At 36.8% G+C, this 21,496-nt stretch overlaps 1 protein-coding gene across 4 annotated transcripts in view; it reads right to left on the bottom strand.

Annotated features, from left to right (window-relative positions):
- COBL (cordon-bleu WH2 repeat protein) overlaps window positions 1-21,496 on the bottom strand; it is a 156,188-nt gene that overhangs the window by 67,814 nt on the left and 66,878 nt on the right. For all 4 annotated transcript variants that reach the window (XM_058039521.1, XM_058039514.1, XM_058039506.1 and 1 more), the window contains one exon: window positions 4,726-4,920. In XM_058039521.1, the coding sequence (XP_057895504.1) occupies window positions 4,726-4,920 (195 nt within the window). The remainder of the gene's footprint in view (window positions 1-4,725; window positions 4,921-21,496) is intronic.

Below are 21,496 nucleotides of genomic sequence, written 5' to 3' on the forward strand. Positions count from 1 at the left end.
GCAGCCAGCTAACCACAAATCTGTGGCATTAAGATTATACAGAAGCAAGGTGGATGAGTGGTTATCACTTTGTGCAAAAATGCATGAAAGATGACTGTGCAAAAAAACCCTGCTGTGCTGGGGGGACATTACTGGAAGAAATTCTTGCTTTGCTCAGATTTTTGTATTAACAACCTCAATTTAAATTTCTTTGGTGACAGAAGGTGGCACATTGGAAAATAATATGATATTAAAATCACAGTGGCCAGATACTGAGTTGCTGAGCAACCAGACGTAGCTTCTGACATCTTAAAAGTTCAGAAAACATCAAGCTCCAGAATCAGCTTCCTAATTATGGACAGCTGAACTAACCATTTCTAAAAATCTTGGCCACCATTTAAAAATACATCTTAATTCTAAGGAAGACTATGAGTCACACTTCCAAGAAGCTTCCAAGTCCATACCTGTAGCATACACACATACAAAAGGGGAATTAAAGAACTGAAAATTCAGGGACTGATTCTAAAAATTTGCATGAGTCTACAGTTTAATAACACTGAAAAAAATTAGTATGTTAATTATGATCCCAATATTAAATTATTCATACATTTCCTTTACTGCCTCTCCTTTATTTTTACTGCTTGAAGATTATTCTGTGGTTCTTGCTGGCAGAATTAATTCCAGGTATGTTCTCACTATATGCTGTGCTCATCTGCAGTATCATTTCAAGTGTTTCAGGGGTGCCTGTAGATAGGTAAAAATTCAATGGCTTCCAGAAAGGACATTTCACTGGAGTATTTTTCCTCCTTGCTAATATGCTCAATCACAAAGGGAGGACCTAAGTTTTCAATCCCTGGTGTATTCTATTTCTATTGATTTAAATATAAAAGGACAGTAAATAATACTGTAACATGAATTCTGCTGTGAGAAAAGCAACCCTACCAAAGGCATGAAAATGCTACTAATGGATAGGATGCCTAAGCCAGGGTCCTGCCACCTCTACAACACTCCTGCCAATGATGCCAGCAGAATCATCACTCTTTCAAATGCAATATGCACTGGCAGCATACTTTGCAGGAGGCTGCTATGTCCAGCATAGAGAGAGATGGAGATGAGCACCCTATTTGGTGGTCAGTATAAGAGATCATCAATGAAGATGGCAGAAACATAGCAATTACTGAAAATGTCTTCTACATAAGCAAGACATTTGGCAAATTTTTAGTGTATCTTATTTTCTCCAGGAAAGATATGAAAATCTCATTTACATTTTTCGCATTATAATAATTATCTTAAAGCCAAACTTCTCATTTAGGCATAGAAGTGGTTTATTTTAACTACGGACAATGAGAAAGAAAACTGCCAGAAATTATGAGAGTGGCTGTGCCTCTCTTTTATCTCTCTTGCCTTTTTGTTCAGGTGAGTAAGACTCTTCAAGGAGTCAGTTATAATTGGTGAGAAAATGTCAGCCTTGATCAAACACTGGGTCTAAGCATTCTGCTCTAAAATATGGTCTTGACCAATAATTCAGAGTCAACAACCATCCTCAGCAATCCAACACTGAGATCTAAATGGAGAAGAGAGGAATGTAAAAAGCAGGGCCAAAACTGCTTTTTGGAAACAGGAAACAACACAAATAAATAAATAAATAAATCTGTAATAAATATATCTGAAAAATTTGTTGGTTTTTAATACAACCTTCTAAAAGTGCAGCCTAAGAAAGGAGAGGACCTCCTTGCTTCATAAGCACCAAACCTCCTGGATTTTGTCCTAGAATTGTTATATACCCTAGCATTTTGAAGATTATTTTTTCAAGTGACTTCTCATTATTCTAAATAGCATAATTTGGAAGATGTTTAAGAAAAACAGGGGTTAAGCCTCCAGGGAAGAAATCTGTAGACTCCTTTCTTTGACTCTGCAAACTCATTTGCAAACTACTTACTGCATGTTCAGCACACTCTGAACAGACATTAATATTTTCTAGGGTAGATTTAAAACAGTTACAGAGGGAACACTACCTTTAAATAGATATGGAAAACTAATGTTGTTTCACTAAAAAGTAAATAAATTTACTGCAGGGACCTTATCCACAAGGAGCTAAATTACCCTAAGCCCCACAGGAACAAAAGCTGTAAGACAGTAAAATTATATTGCAATAAGTCCCCTATGCAGAAAAATGAGTGGAGAAAATCTAAATGTACATCATAAACTAAAACACCCCAGTCTTCATACACATGGAAATTTTTGTTTGGGACCACTAGGCAGGGAGATGAGATATATATATAACTCTAAACAATTATTTATACCTGGAACATAACAATGGGTTAAAAATAACAGGCTTATTGGTTTGGAAAGTTAAAGGTGTTCATAACAGCTACAGTTCTTTATTTCCTACACAATTTTATGGAACCAGACAGATAAAAAAGAAAAAACCTTCTGAAAGTTCAGAATATCACCTTTTCATTTTCTATTAATGTGCTAGCTTCACTGGAAACAAACATGTTCCCCTCTTGCAGGATCTTCCTGTTAGTAACAGTTGCACATAAATAAAGTTTTCTAAACAAACATCTTATCTTTTTATGGAAGGAAGTCCATTAATAAGGAATTGACGTCCTTCCTTGAAAAAAAAGATCAGTGCTAATTCTTTCCCATAAACTAAAGAAATAAACTTACACCCTGAGATTTTTTACTCTATTTTCACAGCAAACTGGCTTGTCTGCACGTAGATAAAATGGAACTATTTGGGTTTTCTTATAAACAATATCTCCGTTGCTACTTTGCCCCATAATACTGAATAATGAATTTCTTCCCTCAGTTTTTGATTGCTTTATGGAACTTGTGCCTTATTTCCATTCTACTCCATTCCTGTTAACAGTATATGGCAGCCTTTGAGCAACTTTCAGCCTGGGAGCTTCAGAAACACACCATAACTTCCTAACATTTTCACCTAGGCCATTATTTCCAGAAAGATGTCCTTTACTTAACACATGCAGCCAAATACACTCTAGCACCTCTACTATGGTCTTCACTGACTTTGTCAGCTAAAAAGGACATTTCTTTTGCCCAAAATGAACTCTGTTATGGAAAATCCTCTGACATAACCTTCATCTTCTTCCCTTCTTCTCATAACTTTTCCTTCAGACTAAGCGAATTTGAAGTTGATATTGTAGTGTATACTACTTGCAAAAAATAAACCACAGACTTTTCTACCCTTGGCTTCAGAAAACCAGCATTTTAACCTATTTAACCTAATGCTGAAAATAGAAATGTTAGTATGTTTAAAAAGAGTTTAGATTTGCAGTGTAATTGTACATCCCAATTTACAATCTCAATGCCATACTGCAAGGAGATCAACCAAAGAGAATGGCAGAATAATGTAGTCTGTGATTACCATACTAGTATAAACTTAGGAGTCAAAATGCCATAGTATTTTTATATGAAATTATCTATTTACCTTAAACACATTAACTCTGGGGGATGCAAGAAACCTCATAAAAATATTTACACAGGAATTTCAAAATTCCTATATAAATATTACAAATCCAAATTCAAAATGTTGCTAGAAAAATGCTGTTATTTCTCTTCAGCTGTATCTATAAATAAGTGCTACTTCAAGGCATCTATCCCAATTTTGAATGATGAAACACTACTATGTTCCAGCAATCACACTTAGATAACCTAAGAATGGGAAAATAAAAAACCACAATCCTTGACCAAGAGTGTGCATCAACTTTTTTACGGTATGCTTCACTTGAGAAAGGTGCTTGACATATGCCTTAATGCAGATAATTAAGAGAGTGAGACTGAGGCTCCTCTCCTATTTCCTCTGTAGTGAAGTCAAAGATTCCTTTCTGACTCCATTTTGTACTAGAACAGTTTGCTTTCCAAAGATCAGTCTGCTGTAGAGGTGACAGGCCCTGAGCAGGTAAGAGCACATTACACAGCTTTGGTGATATTGGTTCCTTGCACTGTTCTTTGGCATGCATATATAACTTTACATGCTGATTTTTACAGTTTACATTTAGACTACAATTTAGACTACTATTAGTTGCTGGTGAAACTAGAAGACTTGTGCAGGTTTAGTAACACACACCTGAGTGTCACTATAAAAGCAAGAGCAATTTCTTCTTCCCTTAGCTCTATTCTTTTCAAAGACTTAGGTTCTCAGAAAGGTTTCCCCCCATTTCTGTTTAATTCTCAATAATGTACTGCGGAACAGTGACCTTTTATAAAAACAAAACCAGAGCACTGCTTTAAAAGGTCACACAGTCACTCAGAAAACAGAGTAGGTATTCTGGTATCCCACGGCAGCACTGGAAACAGGGATACAGGTGATAGCTTGACAAGTATCTGGACAGAACTGTATGCTGAAGGATTTTGTCACTCGTTGGAACTTTCACCAGTTCTCCAGGACTGCGCCGGAGTCAGTAAGGATACCTTATACAATTTTCAGTTTTTCTGCATTACTTTTTCTTTATCCTTCCTTCTCTCAGCATGTTGCTTCACAAAGTTTTTCTGATTTAGAATGATTATTGACAGGGCAGAAAGCTCGGGGCAGTCTCAAGAGAGCTCAGTAAATGTGTACAAAACACTAAGACCTTAGATAAAATTATCTTGTAAGATGGGAGTTTTGGTCAGCTGTAGCTAACGGCCGACCAAAATACCTGGGAATGGCTTTAGGACTGCTGAATGGATGGATGGTACCCAGCACGGCAAACAAAGGAGCCCATCCAGCAGTGTCACTGTTACCTGTGCTGCTGTCCTCTCTTGTCCCCTCACCTCCGCGTTCAGCAATACCGGTGTTGCAACTGGTGGAGGAGGTGCTCTGCGCTTTTTCACTTCTGGGTTTGCTGTCATTCCAGAGATGTTACCAAGGGACAGTGATGAACCCAGGCTACTGGAACGAGAATTCACCGAAGGGGAATTTGGTGCTGTGGAAAAACCCTGTAAATGGATTAACATCTTGGATTAACATCACTCTTTAAAAACAATGGGAAAGAAAGAAGAAAAACAAGACACATCTGGTTACCGTTTAAACAATGATATGAATAATCATGTATGTTCCTCTGCCAAACCTGCTGAATTGCAAACTCTAACTTTTGGAAACTTCCAAAGGTCAACTGGAACAAAGCTTACAGGCAGTATTAATAAGACAGGAGGCACGATAAGCACCTACTGCGGTTTAACAGTAGTATTGATGGGAACACTGCTGCTGCTTGCTATTTAAAATTTAAAGCTCACATCAAGACTCATAATTACAGTTATCCAAATGCATTTGCAGTTGCATTTAATTTACAAGTGTTACACATTTCTGGAAGCAAGATTTACTCTTAAATGAGAATACTGTATTAATAAAATGCTGTCAGTGTCTCAGGCTTGTCTATTTTGTTATCTATCTCCCTGATTCACCTGAGTCTTCTCCGCAGATTTGCATACGGGAAATTCTGCTGCCATTAAACTATTTCCAATTTATATGCACAATCACGCATAATCACTTACAACTTACTGAAAACAACCATTTAACTTGGTGAAAAGAAGTCCTACGGACAGACACCACTCTGGATTCTAACAGGCCCAGATGAAAGGAGAAACAGAAAATTCAGAATTTCCTTACTGTTAAAAATTACTTTAGTTCTCATTGAAAACTTAATAAAATAATTGGAAAAAGTTTAATGGATTTATGAATCTTAATACATTTTATATTAATATGCAAACAGAAACATATGCAGTCACATAGTAGCAAATCTACAAATACAAAAGATTAGAACGAGGATTCCTTGAAAATGTGCATTTTAACTTTAGTCTTTACTCTTAAATTCAACACCTATTTTTTACTCTGCTAATAAAAATCTTGCAAATTTTTTTTTTTCCCCTCAAAATCTGAGTCATCTTCTCCTTTTTTTTAATTAAGAGAACCTTCTATATTAAACTGAAGATTTTACTTTTTAATTAAGTTATTTGACTGTAACTTCTTCCCAGAAATATCTTCTGTGGAATCACCACAGATACCACCTCACCATGACCTGGAGCTGAATAGCTCTTCTGGAAACATAGGCTGATGAGCATAGTTGATAATGCTGTTCTTATCACAACAGAACATGCTACCACAATTTCAAAACTCTCCCATCAAGGACATATAGCTCTCTGGTGGAATTTTGTCCAAAACCACAGAATACATACTGGCAGGAAACTTAAAGGCCACCCCAAATGCCATTACTTTCAAAAAAAGAAAGATAATTTCTTTTCACAAGTGCCAAGTGCAAGCTTAGGTAAAATATGAAAAAAACAGGGCAGCAAGATGAAAAACATAATTCACTTAGTTTTGGGACCATTGAGGAAGCACTGATAAAGCATAAAGAGCTAAAAAAAAAGAGCAATGCAAAAATATGTATAATACTGGCTCCTTTACTTCCTGGGAAAGTTCCATGTTCCATAGATTCCTGTGAAAGCAACTGAGATGCAAACAGATTTGTGCCTTATCCTGCATTTACTGTGTGTGTGATGTGAATTACTGACCTAGATGCTTTTGTTAACTTTTATGCTGCACACTGCACAGCACACTTCATCTTGGAATAATGTATTTAGCACAAGTGGAGTATGATACCAGTCTTCTCTGACTGAAAGCAGTGTTTGCTGCATCTTTTTTATCACTAATTTCTCTGAATTGAGTCGCATCAATAGCATCTTTACCCTTCTAGGAAAGAAAGAAAAAAAGGTTGAAGTACAAGGTATTGTTTAAAAGTTAGGTATAAACTAATAGAGAAGTAGTCTTGTCTTGGCCCTGTACCTTGGGCAGTGCAAAAAATAATGATCACATCTGTAAGCTAAAAGTTTTAAGTCATAATCAGTGCATATTGTACGAGGTCCTGTCAAATAAAGTTTGTTTACTCCTACAGAAACAACAGGTTCATGGAAGGAAATAGAGTCTCCCCTTTTCACACATCTACAAAACAACTGAACAAAACAATTTCAAAGTGGGTTCTGCAGGTATGCTTTGACTCTATTAATTCTTTAGCCTTCTAGATAAAATGGTGGAGAAATTTTAGACAAAGATGTATGAAAATAATTTTAAAAACCCCAAGACCTCCCTCTTAGCATTAAAAATACTGAGTGCTAGTAAGATGATAGGCTGTAACCAGTTTAAAATGAATATTCAATCTTCTGTCAAGATCTTGTGGCTGCAGAGCTATCAGAATCCTTTTCCAAGTTACAGGTTATTGAGAAGGAATACAGTGATGAACAACTAAACAGATTAAAGCTGCTTTGTCCTGTTTTTAAGCTTGGATTTCCTAACAGAAGATACAGGGGGAAAGAAGGTAATATTTCCCTGAAAAATCTAAGTATTTTTTAATAAAAACACTTGAATGATAGAAAAAAACCCCCAACCTTGCAAGTTCATATATTTTTTCTTTTCCATGTCCAACCTTTACATCAAGCCCATTATTCCATTACTGAGCATTTCAAGAACGCTCATGTAAATACCCTTGCCCTAAAACAAAAACTTGCCACAGCTTCCAGGGGAATGGAATGAGGACAGTTTAGAACTAGTTTGGAAAGCCCTCTCATGCAGCAACAAGAGCTTTGCCTAACTGGAGTCAGACCTTCAAATTCTCCCACGTGTGTAGTCATTTTCATTAGCTTTAAGAGAAAAAACAAAACCCTGGACACAAAACACTGACAAAAGTGATTATGGTATGACTTGTCCTTTGTTGTAAAACTAATACCAAGAGACAACACCTAACCCAGCTTTTATATTTTACCTTGGGTTAGACGCAATGCAGTTCCTTTCCAAATCACAGGATTTTGGAGATTTGTTTTTCAGGCAGTTTAGCAAGGCAAAGGCAACTATTAAGAGCATACAACATTAATCAAGCAAAATTTCAGGGACATGATATCTATATGCCAAATACTCTCATTTCTTGTTTTTCTAATTTGTTATCAAAGAACCAATTGAATTTATCAAATTACAGCAGCATAAGTGAGGAAAGCCAAGCTCAGGAATTGAAGCCAATGTTGCTGGCTAAAAAAAAGTCAGCCATTATCCTCCATTTCATTTGACAAACAGGTTAGCACAAATACTCTGCTTAGATCCCAAATCAGTTCACAGGATCCATGTGCTTTATAAGGAAAAAAAAAAAAGAAAAAAGGAAAAAAGAAAAAAATCAATTATTAAGAGAAAAGTAATGGAAACTAATTATATAAAGAGCTTTCAAAACTGTCTCAACTTGCAAAATCACAGTCTTTGTTAAGCCACTAGTGTTGGAGCACTTTGCTACCAGTTCAAACAGCAATTAATTAATGTGAACTAGAAAGAAAAAAAAACAGTTTGGTTTGGGGTTGTTTTTTCCCCCCGAATTAAAGCAAACCCAATACAAAACCAGATAGACCAGCATAGGTCAGCAGTCAGGTTAGATACTAGCTGAGCATAGGTTTGGAATGGGTACTGAAGCACAACCATGGATTAGAGCCCATTTCAATTCCATAAAGATATCAGAAGGAGGCAAAAAACAACTGCTGTACCAACCCATGGTGCCATCATGTGTCATCACCATTTCATGTTAAACTTGCCAGCTAGGTTTTTTCCCCTCTCATTAAACTTCTGAAACCCAAGGAACGTCCTGTTCTTTCCTAGTGTACCAGGTGTTTTCTTTGGGGTTCAGTAATTTAATGTTAAATTTTTTTTTCCTACTAGTTATTCTATTTGAAATTTAGCTATCAAAGACATTTTTGCAGGGCAAATAAGGACTGCTAAAAACACAGAAGTATGAAGGCTGAGAGTACTCTAGTGAGGTATGCATACCACTCTCATTTTCAGAAGGCACCAAGCAGTCAGCTTTCTACAAGACTCCTGAAGTCCCATACCTGCTGAACTCAACACAAGATCTATTGAGAGCCTAAAGCTGAGGCCAGTCTCTGTTCCAAGGTCATCAACCCAGAATGCAATTGTAAACTATCTTTTTCAAACTACCTCCTTTTCAAGATAAACAGAAGTTCTGGTATATTATGAATACTTGGAAAATTTTAAAGTCATATATAAATAAAGGTAAGTGTAATCTATTAAAAATATAACTGTACTACTGTGAGAATTCAGCTTTACAAAAGCAGATGTGTATAAAAATGGAAATCAGATTATGATTGTTTTTAAAGTATGTCGCTTATATATAACTTTCTTATCCCAAGCCCTGTTATTAGCATTTCCTTGTCTTTCTGATGACACTAAGTGGCATTTAAAGGTCAGCAAGGAAGAGGCTGCAGACTGCCTGTGAGAGTGATTTGACTTCCTGTTCCCTGTCCACACCGGTCAATAAAAATTTTTCAAAATGTCAAGTTCTTTTCTTGCAAGGTTGCTACAGACAAGCCTTTCTTCCGCAGCTCTTTGCCAAAACTCACATATTTGAGCTCCCAGTCTTGTTATGCAACTTCCTTCTCAGAAGTTTTTAAATCAGTAGTAATCAATTGAGCTGTATTAATGCACTCAAAGTACCAGCTGTATTACGAAAAAGTAAGGGTTTTATTTTTTCTAAAATAGAGACAAAAAATAAAAGTATCATAAAGGATATAGGGGTTTTTTTTGCAAGTATATTATGGGTAAATACAAAAGGTAAGATTTACAGCAGGCAAACAAATTAATCTATTCAGTGACAGGAAGAATATTTATGCCTGTTAGATATTTAAACTCCATTAATGAAAACCTTTATTGATTAGCTGAATGATACCACAACTGATTACAACTGGCCATATAGTGGCCAAAAGTGCCAGACAGACCTACTGCACAAAGTGAACTTAGAAGCTGCTTTCCATGACATGACACTGATATTACACTAAATTTGCTCTAAAATTAACAACACAGAAACTCAACTAATCCAAGATCCTGCATCAAAACTAAAGCATTATACTACAGTCATGACATTGCTGGGAGACACAGTTTAAAAAACCCAACAAAACAAAACAAATATGACTACTCAGGTTTTCCTTACTAACCAGCCACACTGAATATAGTTTGTTTTTTTGTACTCCCTGAAGTACTCCCTTGTGCTAACAGTCTGCAGTCAGAAGGAAAAATAGTTAACCTTTTCCTGTTCCAAACTGAAAAAATAAAAAGCATTTTTATATTTTTATGCAATTTACTTTATGCTGCTTTATTATCTTGCTGCATTTTGCTCTTGGTAGGAAATTATCTGGTCACACACCACAATAATAAAAGAGAAGCAACTATTTCATCCCACAACAGTTTTTTTACACAGGCTGCGCTGTGTTGATTTTATATGCCTGGCAAGTAAGGCAAGTTCCTACTGTAAAAGTTTTGAGTTATACTTTGAAGTCTGTACAACTAGTGCTACCTTACACTTGTATGAGTCTATCAGAGCATCTAGACAGTAGTTCCAAATCTTGTGGTCAGGGCCCATTTGGTAGGCACCAGAACTTACACAACCAGAACCAGAGATGTCTGAGAACATTCTGTCTCCTGTGCCCCTGGCAGCTCTCCCTCAGTGTGGCTGACCACATTCCTCTAGTTTTAATACAGAGTTTTCAGGTCAGACATCCTAGCAGGGCCAGGTGCAATGCAGCCACCTCCCATACAAAATCATCCATTTTGTGTCTCAGTGCTAAAGTGACCAATCTACCTATATGTCACTGTGGAGGTTGCTACAATTTTCCTATGACCCAAGTCCACACCATCTGCAGTTATGCTGTTTTTCTTCTTGCCTTTACCATTATTATTTTCCTTGTACCATAACCATAACTTCTCTTCCTAGAAGCTTATCTGATTACTTCTTGTCTTCACCTAGGTTAGCTCATGTGACGGAAAGTGCCTCCACAACTAAGAGTACAACTTTCGTTTCCAGCTCCAACTGATTTATGTTCACTTTGACACTCTTGTGGCGTCCAACTTCTTATCCAGTAGAAAAGCTGAAGAAACAAACACCCAAGAAAAGGAACTAGAAAAATGGAAGCCTCCGGGAAAAAAGTTTTCCAAAACACAAGGGACTTAGATACACCGTGAATTTCTCAGTAGGAAACAAGTATGGGTATTAACTCTGGTCCCTTCCACTACACTGAGGACAACAATGGTGCACAACCAGAGAGAGCTTCCAAGAACCTTCTTTAGTTTTTGTTATACTTCTTGTGCCTTGTACATATAGAAGAAGTGAAGCAATATTCAAAACTCAGTTTCCATTTGAAAATCACATGGATACTGAATGAACATGGCAAAACCCACAGGTAAGTTGATTGGTTTTTTTTAATGAGCTATCAAATACTATATTTTGAAGTTGAGGAATATAAACATTTTACTCAAATTATTAGGAGATCAGAAAACATGGATTAGGAATACATGAGTTCCAGCTAAATGTAAACATGTCGGTAAACTCTTGCAAAGCAGATGCAGTATCACCCACTACTATCACCTCCCTCAGTACTCTGCCAGTTTGAGATCACAAATTTAATCTGAGTTCTCCAAAACTAAAGTATGTACTATGGCACATATAAAGCAGTGGAATACAAGTCTAGGAATTCAACAATCTGTATTAATCAAGCAACTCGGAGGCTGTCAAGTCAGTTATATTTTTTCAAGATTTTATGACAGATCAGTGCTTTGAGAATTCCTCAATGCTTTGAGAATCAAAGCTTTTAAATGACTTCTGTGATTTAAAATTCCATGTATTTTCTCCAACTAAATTGTCCTGCTTCCTGTTTTACTTCTCAGATTTTCTCAAGTCAGAGTACCCTTTATGCTTAATAAAACCTATGTCTATTACTGCTACCCAAATTCATTCATGTCAGTCTGAAGAAGTCAATCAGTATCAAGAGAAATGGACACAATAATTTTTTCCACTGCAGCAATAGATGCAAAAAAGGAAAGACAAACTACCTTGATTTAAATTTTTGCCTTTGTATCATCTCTTCTGTAAGTGACAGCGTGTTTCAACCAAATTAATTTTTTTTTTTTAAGTAGCATCCCAACAACAAGCAAAAAATAATCTTTCCTTGACAGAAGAGGGTAGCCACATCTCCACAATTCAGAAGGTGGGAGCAGTCAGAATGCTGCCTGGTACTAGTGGAAAGATCCAATTGTATAAATGGATGTTTGGAAGGCACACACATATAAATCCTTTGTGTCCTCTCTTATCGGTCTGGACACTGAACTCATTGCTGAAACCACCAAGCTTCTATCCTGTGCACCTTGTGAATCACAGCTCAGGAACTTGTTAGAAAGAAGAGAAACACAATTTCTTTGATTCAGAGCTGTTACCACTGACAAGTCACTCTCTATGTAGTGAATATACACTTGCTACAAATCTTTGTAATGTATAATTGATTTCTATTACTGTGTGTTCTGTGAAGGAGCAAAAAAATTATTTTGCTAAAATCTGAAGATATTTAGACACAAATGAAAGTAACTTAGACTGCTAAACAATCTTTTCTGAACAAATCAGCAAAGCAAGGAACGCTATGTCCAAATCAGCAAATCTCAGCTGAACAACACACAAACTCACATGTTTTACACTTAACATTCCACTACTCTCCAGATTCTCAGTTTACAAAAATGCAGCTAAAGATGATGAGACACCAAACTATTGAGAGATACTTCAACATTGGTACAAATCCAGTGACATCCATGAAACAGGCTCCAGCACATGTGTGTCCAGTCCCTTAAAAAGTCATTCTATAGGGCCATACATGTTCAGAGAAAACATGAATATAGGTGCACAAGCTTCCAAAAAGTGTCAACCTCCTTTATGCCCTTATGGTGCTCTGCAGCTGAGACCATCAGGCTGAGTGACAGCACACAAAGTAACTGGGTTCTTTTTTAACTTTCTAGATGCCAGATGTATTTAAAAAAACCCTAAAACGCAAATACTTTTGCTTTTGTTTTGTGAATGTAAACCCTAGTGAGAAAAAGCCATCATTAACATGGCATGGAAAACATTTTGGGATCAAATGCTCCTATGCTCCTTGGCAGTTTAAAGGAAATATTGCTACCCATCACTCAGGTGGGGGGTAGGGAGTGCAGGCAGCAGGCACAATTGGAAGTGAATTCCAAAATCAAGCTGAACTGCAGGTGACAGTCTGGGATGCCACCAGATGCATAGGGTAAGGTTTGTTTGCATTCTGTACAAGCATAAAACGATTCATCTTGACTTTCAGAACTGCATGGACAACTTTGTGTCTCATTTGATGGAATGTTCTCTTTTTTCCTTTCCCTCTTTCCTTTAATATAATTTTGGGAAAGTACCAGAATCAATTGACATCTAAAATGCACCCTCTTGGGGCTGATTTACATCTTTCTGGCTAGACTGGTAAAAACTTATTTTCCAGAAGTGCAACACTTTTTGTAAGAATGCACTCTCAAAATATATCAGCCTATAAAAAAATCACTGTATTTTGAAAATAGATTTTTCATAACTGCCAAAAATACCAGTACGTAAAGCCACTAGGGGAAGAAATAATAATTTCAAAAGAGTCTCAGAAAGGAATATCCAACAAAAGACAGAGAGTCAGTAAATTCAGCTACTCCCTTCTATAGCCTTTTTTTTTGATAGCTATGTGCTTGTAATGAGAGATGTGCAGGGAATTATAAAAGAATTGGTGAATCAGAAAAGGAAATAAGAAAAAATGTGGAAAACATTACAAGTCTCTTTTGGCTATTTGTCCAAGTGGAATAAAAGCAGACATGAAAGAAGTAGAAGAGAACACATGAAGTGAAAATAGGAACAAAAACAGTAATTGTGGCAAAAAATGAAGTGAACATGTTCATGAGATTTGACAAGAAGCTAAGTCCTTGAAGAAATTCAGACATGAAAGTCTGGAAAAGGAGAGGAACACTGCAAAAAGCAGAAGAGCGCAGTGAATGTGACAATAAAAGTACCGCCTTACATCCTGGAGAAGGAACAATGAACTAAGGAGGCTGTGCAGTAGAGAAATCATGTTTTGTAAGAAAACTCCATGACTGTCCACATACTGGCCCAGAAAAATGGTGATGTCCACATTCACTTGTCATGAAGGCAGTGGGAGAAAAGTCAAACACAACTCAGAACAGAACAAATTTAGCTCTGAAGGAGAAGAGGATTGACATAGAGAGATTTGTGAATGTGTGCTAAATATTTCTGTGGTAAGGATTTGATACACAGTAAAACATGGAAATGAAGCCGAATGGAAAAAAAATAATGAAAGAAACATTTTGAAACCTACTAAAAAAGGTCCAAAAGCCAATGAGAGATCCAAATAGAAAAACACATTTTAAAGAAACCTGAAGAAAGAATTACAGAGGAAAATCCACATGGACTCCAAAATTCAGTTCAATCCCAAGACAGAAAGAAGATGATAGGAAAATATTAAGCTGGAAGCAAAACAAGGAAGAACATTAGAAAAGAGGCTATTTACACTTTGCCTTGGAAGGGGATTAGCAGATAGAGTGAGAGCACTCTTGGAAGACTGAGGATGGAAAAATCCACATTTTTGCAAGCTTGAAAAAGTTGGTTTCTCCTTTCACTTACACTTTTGCACTACATGAAAATAGATTAACTCAATCCAGTAGTGTTGAACAACCAAGCCAAAAATCAAAATCTGTCTTTACTAACGGTCTGGCAACAGACTTCAGGAGACAGGGAGTTCAAATGGTCAAAGACTGACAACAGAAAAATACCCCATTTTTCCACTGGTGTTAAGCATTCATCAATCATAAATAACAAAAAAGTGAATCAAAAGTCTTGAGCAAAATTAATTCATCATTCCAATATGAATTGATTTTTTCTAGAATTACTAATTCTTTTAAATCAATCAGCCAATGTTTTTAGTTCATGGAAGACAGGAATTGTTACATCTGCAATATATGTCCTTCTGAATTCAAAATATTTAAAAACTATTGCAGAAGAAGTTATTCTCTGCAAATTCTTTTAACATATAGAAACTATTAAACTACTAGACTTGATAATCTTCAATATATTTTCATTGTAGATATGCCAATTTATGCTGGAGGAGAAGATGGAAACTTTACATAAAACATAATATTTAAAAATATCTACTTTAATGTCTGCATAGTCAATTTTTATGGCGACCAGAATTATGAATGGAATAGTTCCTGGCATGAGGTTTCTGGGTGTGGATTTCTTTGGTTTTGGAGAAATAATTTCTGTGTTTTACTGAAAGTCTGTTTATTCCATTTGAATTAGAAAGTGTTTTCTCCACATTTTAATGAAAGTGTTGTTGGAAGAATGAAACATGAATGATCAATCCTCAAAACTTTCAGTATCTTCTGACACATATGACTATTGGCCTCTGAAAAATCTCTACTTATTATAGCTGTGGATGAATGAAGAAAATCTACTGAGATTCAAAGGCAAATTTTCATCACAATCTGCAGAACTTCTCTGAAGTCAAAGCTCCGATCTATTCAAGCTCAGGGATCTGGCATCCAGCTCCAGTCCTTATAATCCAACTCTGACACAAATACTTTACTAACTTACAATGCATTCCTGCAACAACTTTTCCCTTTGAAGCACGTGGTGACTGTAGCTGGTTAGCTAGAGGGAGACAATCATCCAAATGTCAAAGCAAATTTTCAAAAAGGAAACTTTACACTTTGTAATGATAAAACACTGCCAAAGATATTACTGAAAAACAATATAACCTCTGAAGACTTTAAAACCTAAATTAGAAGAACAAATAAGCTTTTGAACTCTAAAATTAGTGCAAATCTTAAAACAAATCCTAATTACAGAGTCACTAAGAAGATTCTAGCAACAATGAATCAGAAGTCTGCAGCCAGGAACTTTATAGTTTCAATTAGCTCTTTCAGAAGTCTGGATGTGCAGGTGTGCATGTACATAACCTCTGTGCACACCTACACGGATCTGCACGCAAACACAGGGATGTAAGCACACAGCTTATCACTTTGGGTAGCTCTTCCTGATATCTGCACCCATGTTTGTGCCTCAATATATATACCTTCTACACACTGAGTAAAATATGCAGATCCTGAAGCCCAAAGGGCTGGCCTAAGCAAGCTCCCTAGCTCTCTGCATCTTTCACGCTTTTCAGGAGTTTCATGAAAACTTCTGACTGTAAAATACAGCACTGGAGCAGACCAACCCTTTAACAAGATATGACAGCTTTCTACAGAAGACAAAATCAAAAGACAAACTCACATCACGCTTACAGCTTGATGGTCAGGAACTGATGGCAACAAACCACTTTGAATTATAACAGTTAAATATTTAGTCCCAGATCAGCATCAGTGGTCAGAAGTGAAGGAGTCAGGAGGACATCATGTTAGAGTACAGGGGCGGGGAGAAGGTTTAAAGACAACACTCCCCTGATGGACAATGGATAGAGCACATCCAGGTGTGGTACACAGCCACCTTCTGTTTGATAACACTTACAGATTGATACCTGCAGAAATTTAGTTTGTCTCATCAAAGGAGGTGATCAATTTGGATGGAAGAATACCTATGTTTCTACTTTGAAGAAGTCAAGTGAATTAATTTCAGGATTTGAATCTTCCAGGACCATGAAATTCAAATCCAAGCTTCCTCTCCATCTTGAAGAATGCTCCAAAGACTATCCTCTTCAGAGAAAAATCAGTACCCTGATCATGCTGGAAAATTCATGCAAATTCATTAATTTAGTTCAGAGGAACAGGCTAAGAATAAAGAAGAAGACCCTCCTTTTGAATTTGCTTTAAAGTAATGCTTGAACACTATTTTAATACCATTGGTCTTTAAGTCTTTTCCTATTGTGAGCATTTTTTGCTATTCTTTCAACTCTAACTTTGTCTAGACCACTCCATCTTCTAAATAAATGTGAAGCGATATTATAGGATAATACCACAAAGGGAATGGAAGTACAGATGTGTTGGAGACCAGGCTACTTCACTCTTTTCCCACTTTGTGTATACATATATAAAAATCAAAATTTTATCTTCCTTTGCAAGCCTGCAAGGTTTCTCCAAGTCAAAAAAAAAAAAAAAAAAAAAAAAAAAAAAAAAAAGTAGTGATATGTCCTTAGGAAACCAGAGCTTGACTTGTCAATGTTTATTATTCCCAAGAAAGTAATTTTCCTACTGCATATAGCCTTGTTTCTTTGTGAATTTAGTGTGAAGTACTAAAAAAATCACACCTCTCCAATCTATGTATTTTCACAGAATGGTGAAATACTACAGTTCACTGGAGGGAAAACCCTCCACTGTTCAGTTTTGGCAGAAACTTTTCAAGCACAGTCCCAAATTTAACTGACTAACTACAGAAGTTAAAAACCCATGGAAATAGATAAAACATATACCGACACTTGGACCTCAGCTGGCACAACTACAGCCTAAATAGGGCAACCAGCGCTGGGAATTCACTTGTGGGTACGCACTGCTTCAGATAACAAAGAAAAACCTGCTTTTGCAACAAATTATTGGTTGGTGAAAGCCACTCCCTTCCTTTGCCACTGTTTGCAATTCATCTTCTACAAGACTTAACATGTTTACTTTGGGGTTTTCTCCTTCCCCAGTGAGAAAACTCTCTATAAATTAAGCAACTTCAAGGGGTTTATCTGCGCCACCTGTCCATCAAAAAGCAATGAAGGTCTTACATTTTAAGAGATTACAGTGAAAGTGTCAGAAGACTTCTGCGAACCTGAAGTAGGACAAGAAGGAATGATTCTAAAATGGACTTGTGTAGATAATGACTAGCAACTCATAAAGGACATAGTCCAAAGCCAGTTAAAACCAGCAGGAATTTTTCTATTGGCTCTAGTGAGTTCTGCATTGAGTCTCCCAAGGTCAATATAACCGTATGATGCCAAAAGAAAGTAGTAATACTCTAAATTATGTTGCCACTGTCATTTCTCCAGAAAATCTTTTTCTTCAGTATTCTTTCAAGCTCAATGAAAATCATAACAATGCCAGGTAAGAAAGCATAGCTCTGATTTTTACACATAAAATTTGGCTCCATATAGCCATACTTCAAACTCTTCTGTTAAAGAAATGAAGAAAGTAAAGGACCTTCAACAAAACACATATGAACTGGATCCCAACAAATAGCAAGGATTTTTTTTTAAAGCATGATCAAAACAGATTGAAAACCAAAATCCAGAGAACCCAATGCATGATCACATACCCTACACTGATATATAATTAGTTCTCTAAAAAATTGGCAGGGGTTTAAAAAACCAAAACACATATTGAACAACATATGAACATGTCTAAAAAGCTAAAAGACCTCTACTTTCACCCTTAGCATGATTCTTTCTTTGATGTAATTTTCAGCCACAGGAAATTAAAAGTAGAACAATCCATTAAGTTCACAATCAAAACAAAAATCATTAAGAAGTCCCAAAGTATTGCCTTTTCATAGACAGAGGATAAAGTGGTTTTTTTTCTTCCTAACTCAAAGAAGTTGCATAGGATATATTTTCCCAGCTCCCTTTCCCCCCCCCACTTTTAGATGAGGGGGGAAGAAGGTATCAGAACTTTGGATAGGCAAGTTGCTTTTAATTAAATACTAGTTAACAACTTTGTCTGACTTGTACAACTGCCAGTATTTTTAGTTGATATCGTCTTTCTGACCTGTAGCCCTTAAACTAGAACAAGGACCTTGTTTAACATTCGTTAAATGTAGACAGCACCACTATCCACTATTATCCCCCTCCCACTGCTGGTGCACTAATCTCCCATGCCAGCTGCTCAAATGTTTACATCTGAAGGGCTTTCTCTGCTTGTGCAGAAACAGCCTCTGCACAATATCTCTCATCTGTACATTTGCCAGAATCAAGCAAGAAAAGCCTCCCTGCTGGAATTCTTGATTAATAAATAGTCTTAAATGTTTCTTCTTCCCTCCCCCCTTCTGTCAAATCCATTGCCATTAGGTTTTTACAAGGCAAACCTCCACAGTGCACTTTACTGGCCTGACTCTTGTCCTGTGCAAACAGCTGTAAATCAGAACAAGCTCCATTTAGAGTCAATGAAATCACACCATCTCTGTACTGAAACCGGGGGAGACTGAAGTCAAGATGATATCTGAGCATTTGCTGGGATGGAAAGAAAAAAATGCTCCCATCAGAGAAGGGGGGTGTGGGGAATTTCACACTAACAACATAAATCTACTGCCAATCTCTCCATCTCACTGTGTCAGTGTACTTCAGAGACTACCTACACAATTTATAACCTACACACTGGTCACACCTGGCTCACAGCAGGTCACTGAGATTCTGAACCAGCAAAACACCTCAACAGATGCTTGGGATGGCACTGAAAAGGCCAGTGGGGCCAATGCCTACAGCTAATTTCCTATTTAAGACTTCTGTAGGGCTACGTCTTGCTGCCTGCCTTGATCTTCTTTCTCTTCTGCCCTTCCAGCTGACCACCTACAAAATCAGAAATATTTTCCTTAGTTTGCCCAAGTATTTTTAAATCTGCTTAAAAGTGCAAATGACATTGAAAAAAATATTCAAGAAAGATGAACTGACTACTTCATAATGTTGAAATGCCTTTAAAAAGATTGATCACTATTTGCCACACTCGCTCTGCTTCAGTTCTCATCCCAATATGTTTCTTAGAATTCAAATGAAGTATTATATTCTTGAAACATTTCAATGGCTGAAATTATTTGTAGTCCTTTCTGCTAAGCTCCAAGGGGAGGAACAGCATTGCAACTGCATGTAAAAGACTTACAAAATCTAATGCAACAGTTGTCTATTAAAAAAAGGAAGAAAAGAAGAAAGAATACAAGACAGGCTACAGGTGTTAGATGATCTCTTTTTGCAGTGATGAACAAGTGCAAAGCACACAGAGAAGCACATTCAGTGCTTCACAGTCTTTGCTTCATACAGACAACTCTGAGTTAAAGGAAGACCTGTAAGAGCCACTAAGTCTTATGTAGGTCTGACTTTGCATGAGAGAACTAAGCCATAAAGTTGACTTAGGAAAACTTCGCCATCAAAGTAAAATGCATTGTGTCCTGTCAGCAAGTGTTTTGCAAATCCTCCCTTACCTGCCATGAGATGTTATTGAGACACATGGTTTCACACGCTACCAAGCAGCTCAGTTTTGCCAACTAACAATAATGCACAGAACAAATATATGTGGAAATCATGAGATCATCTAATTAAAAGAAATGTTATTGTATGCCACTACTTTTAATGAAATCGAGTCTTTACTGTCCACAGAAAAGGCTGGAAAGAAACCAAATCCTATTAGCGCTCATGCCTCAGAAATTGTTTGCAAAAGAAAAGAAATTATACCTTAACTGGTGCTGAAAATTTTTGCTGTATCTAAAATCTACATATGCTAATAGGATATTTTAGACTAATATAATGAATCTATGGTTACATGGGATTCAGATTATGCCACTACAAAACAGGTTTTACTGCCTAAAAAAATTTCCATTGTATATTAGAAATATGGAATCAATGACATACTATTAGTTGTTTCTGATTTCATCTAGTAAAGGGCACTGGTATAAACACACACAAATCCTTTCACTACAGTAGTTACCACTGGAAAGCCTGACAAGAAATTCCAATTGTGAAAAGCCTGATCCTGGTATAAACTTTTGTTTAAAGGTGGTATTTTCCAGACCACTGTATGCTTGCCACTAAGAACAATATGCTGAATGTGTTACGACCAAATGTGAATTACAAGGCTATTACAGACTATTAAGGGGTTCTGGTAATATTAATTACCAAGAAAGCAAAGCCTGAGTGGTTGACATGTCACTAGAAAAATCTCAAGTGGAATTTTGAGTTTGTCTTTGGGTATTATTTAATGTGCTTTTATTAATGCAAATTAAAAGCCATTGGTCTTATTAGCTGCTGCTTTATTCTACCTTTTTTTTTTTTTTTTTCAGTGAGTTAACTTCAGAACTTTTCAGTGAAATCAGTAACAAAAGATGAATCAGACATAAAAGGATTTGGGTGGTTAAGGGTGTGTCACCAGGTCTTAATTAAACATCCCAGGGAGATATCTGAGCCAACTTACGCCAGACTGGCTGGGTACATCACCGTGCAGAGAATGATGCCATACAGCCCAGGTCTGGAATTGCCACACACAAGCCTAACTTAGCATGCTCCTGTTAGATTATGCCTCCCTAAATCACAATGGTTTGTGCTTTCCCATCAATAAGCCTGACACATATCCCTCTGATGTGCTCCCTTCCATTTTGATGCCTGAATTCTGCTTCTGGGCATGCTGAGCATATAAAGTGTGGAGAAACCATGCTTTTAATCTCCTGCCTAAATTCCAACAGGATCCATAAAATGTACAAATCTCCTTCTTTGTCGGCCAAGGGGCATGATCCAATAGATATGTTTAAAGCACAACTAAGCAACTGGGCTTCACAAAAATGAAACTGCCTGAAAAGGCAGCAATGGTATTTACCTCTTGACTCCAAACCCCTGCCACAAGTTTGAAGATTCAGTAAGAGTATGGTAAATCCAGGTCCAAAACCATTGTTTAGGTGAGAAATTACAAACTTTCCCCTCTTGTGAGGAGAGCAAAACTACTCTCTGCTCAAGGACATGAACATGAGTTTAGCTA

This window comes from Melospiza georgiana, chromosome 1 (genome assembly GCF_028018845.1).
Source record: "Melospiza georgiana isolate bMelGeo1 chromosome 1, bMelGeo1.pri, whole genome shotgun sequence".
Taxonomy (NCBI): domain Eukaryota; kingdom Metazoa; phylum Chordata; class Aves; order Passeriformes; family Passerellidae; genus Melospiza; species Melospiza georgiana.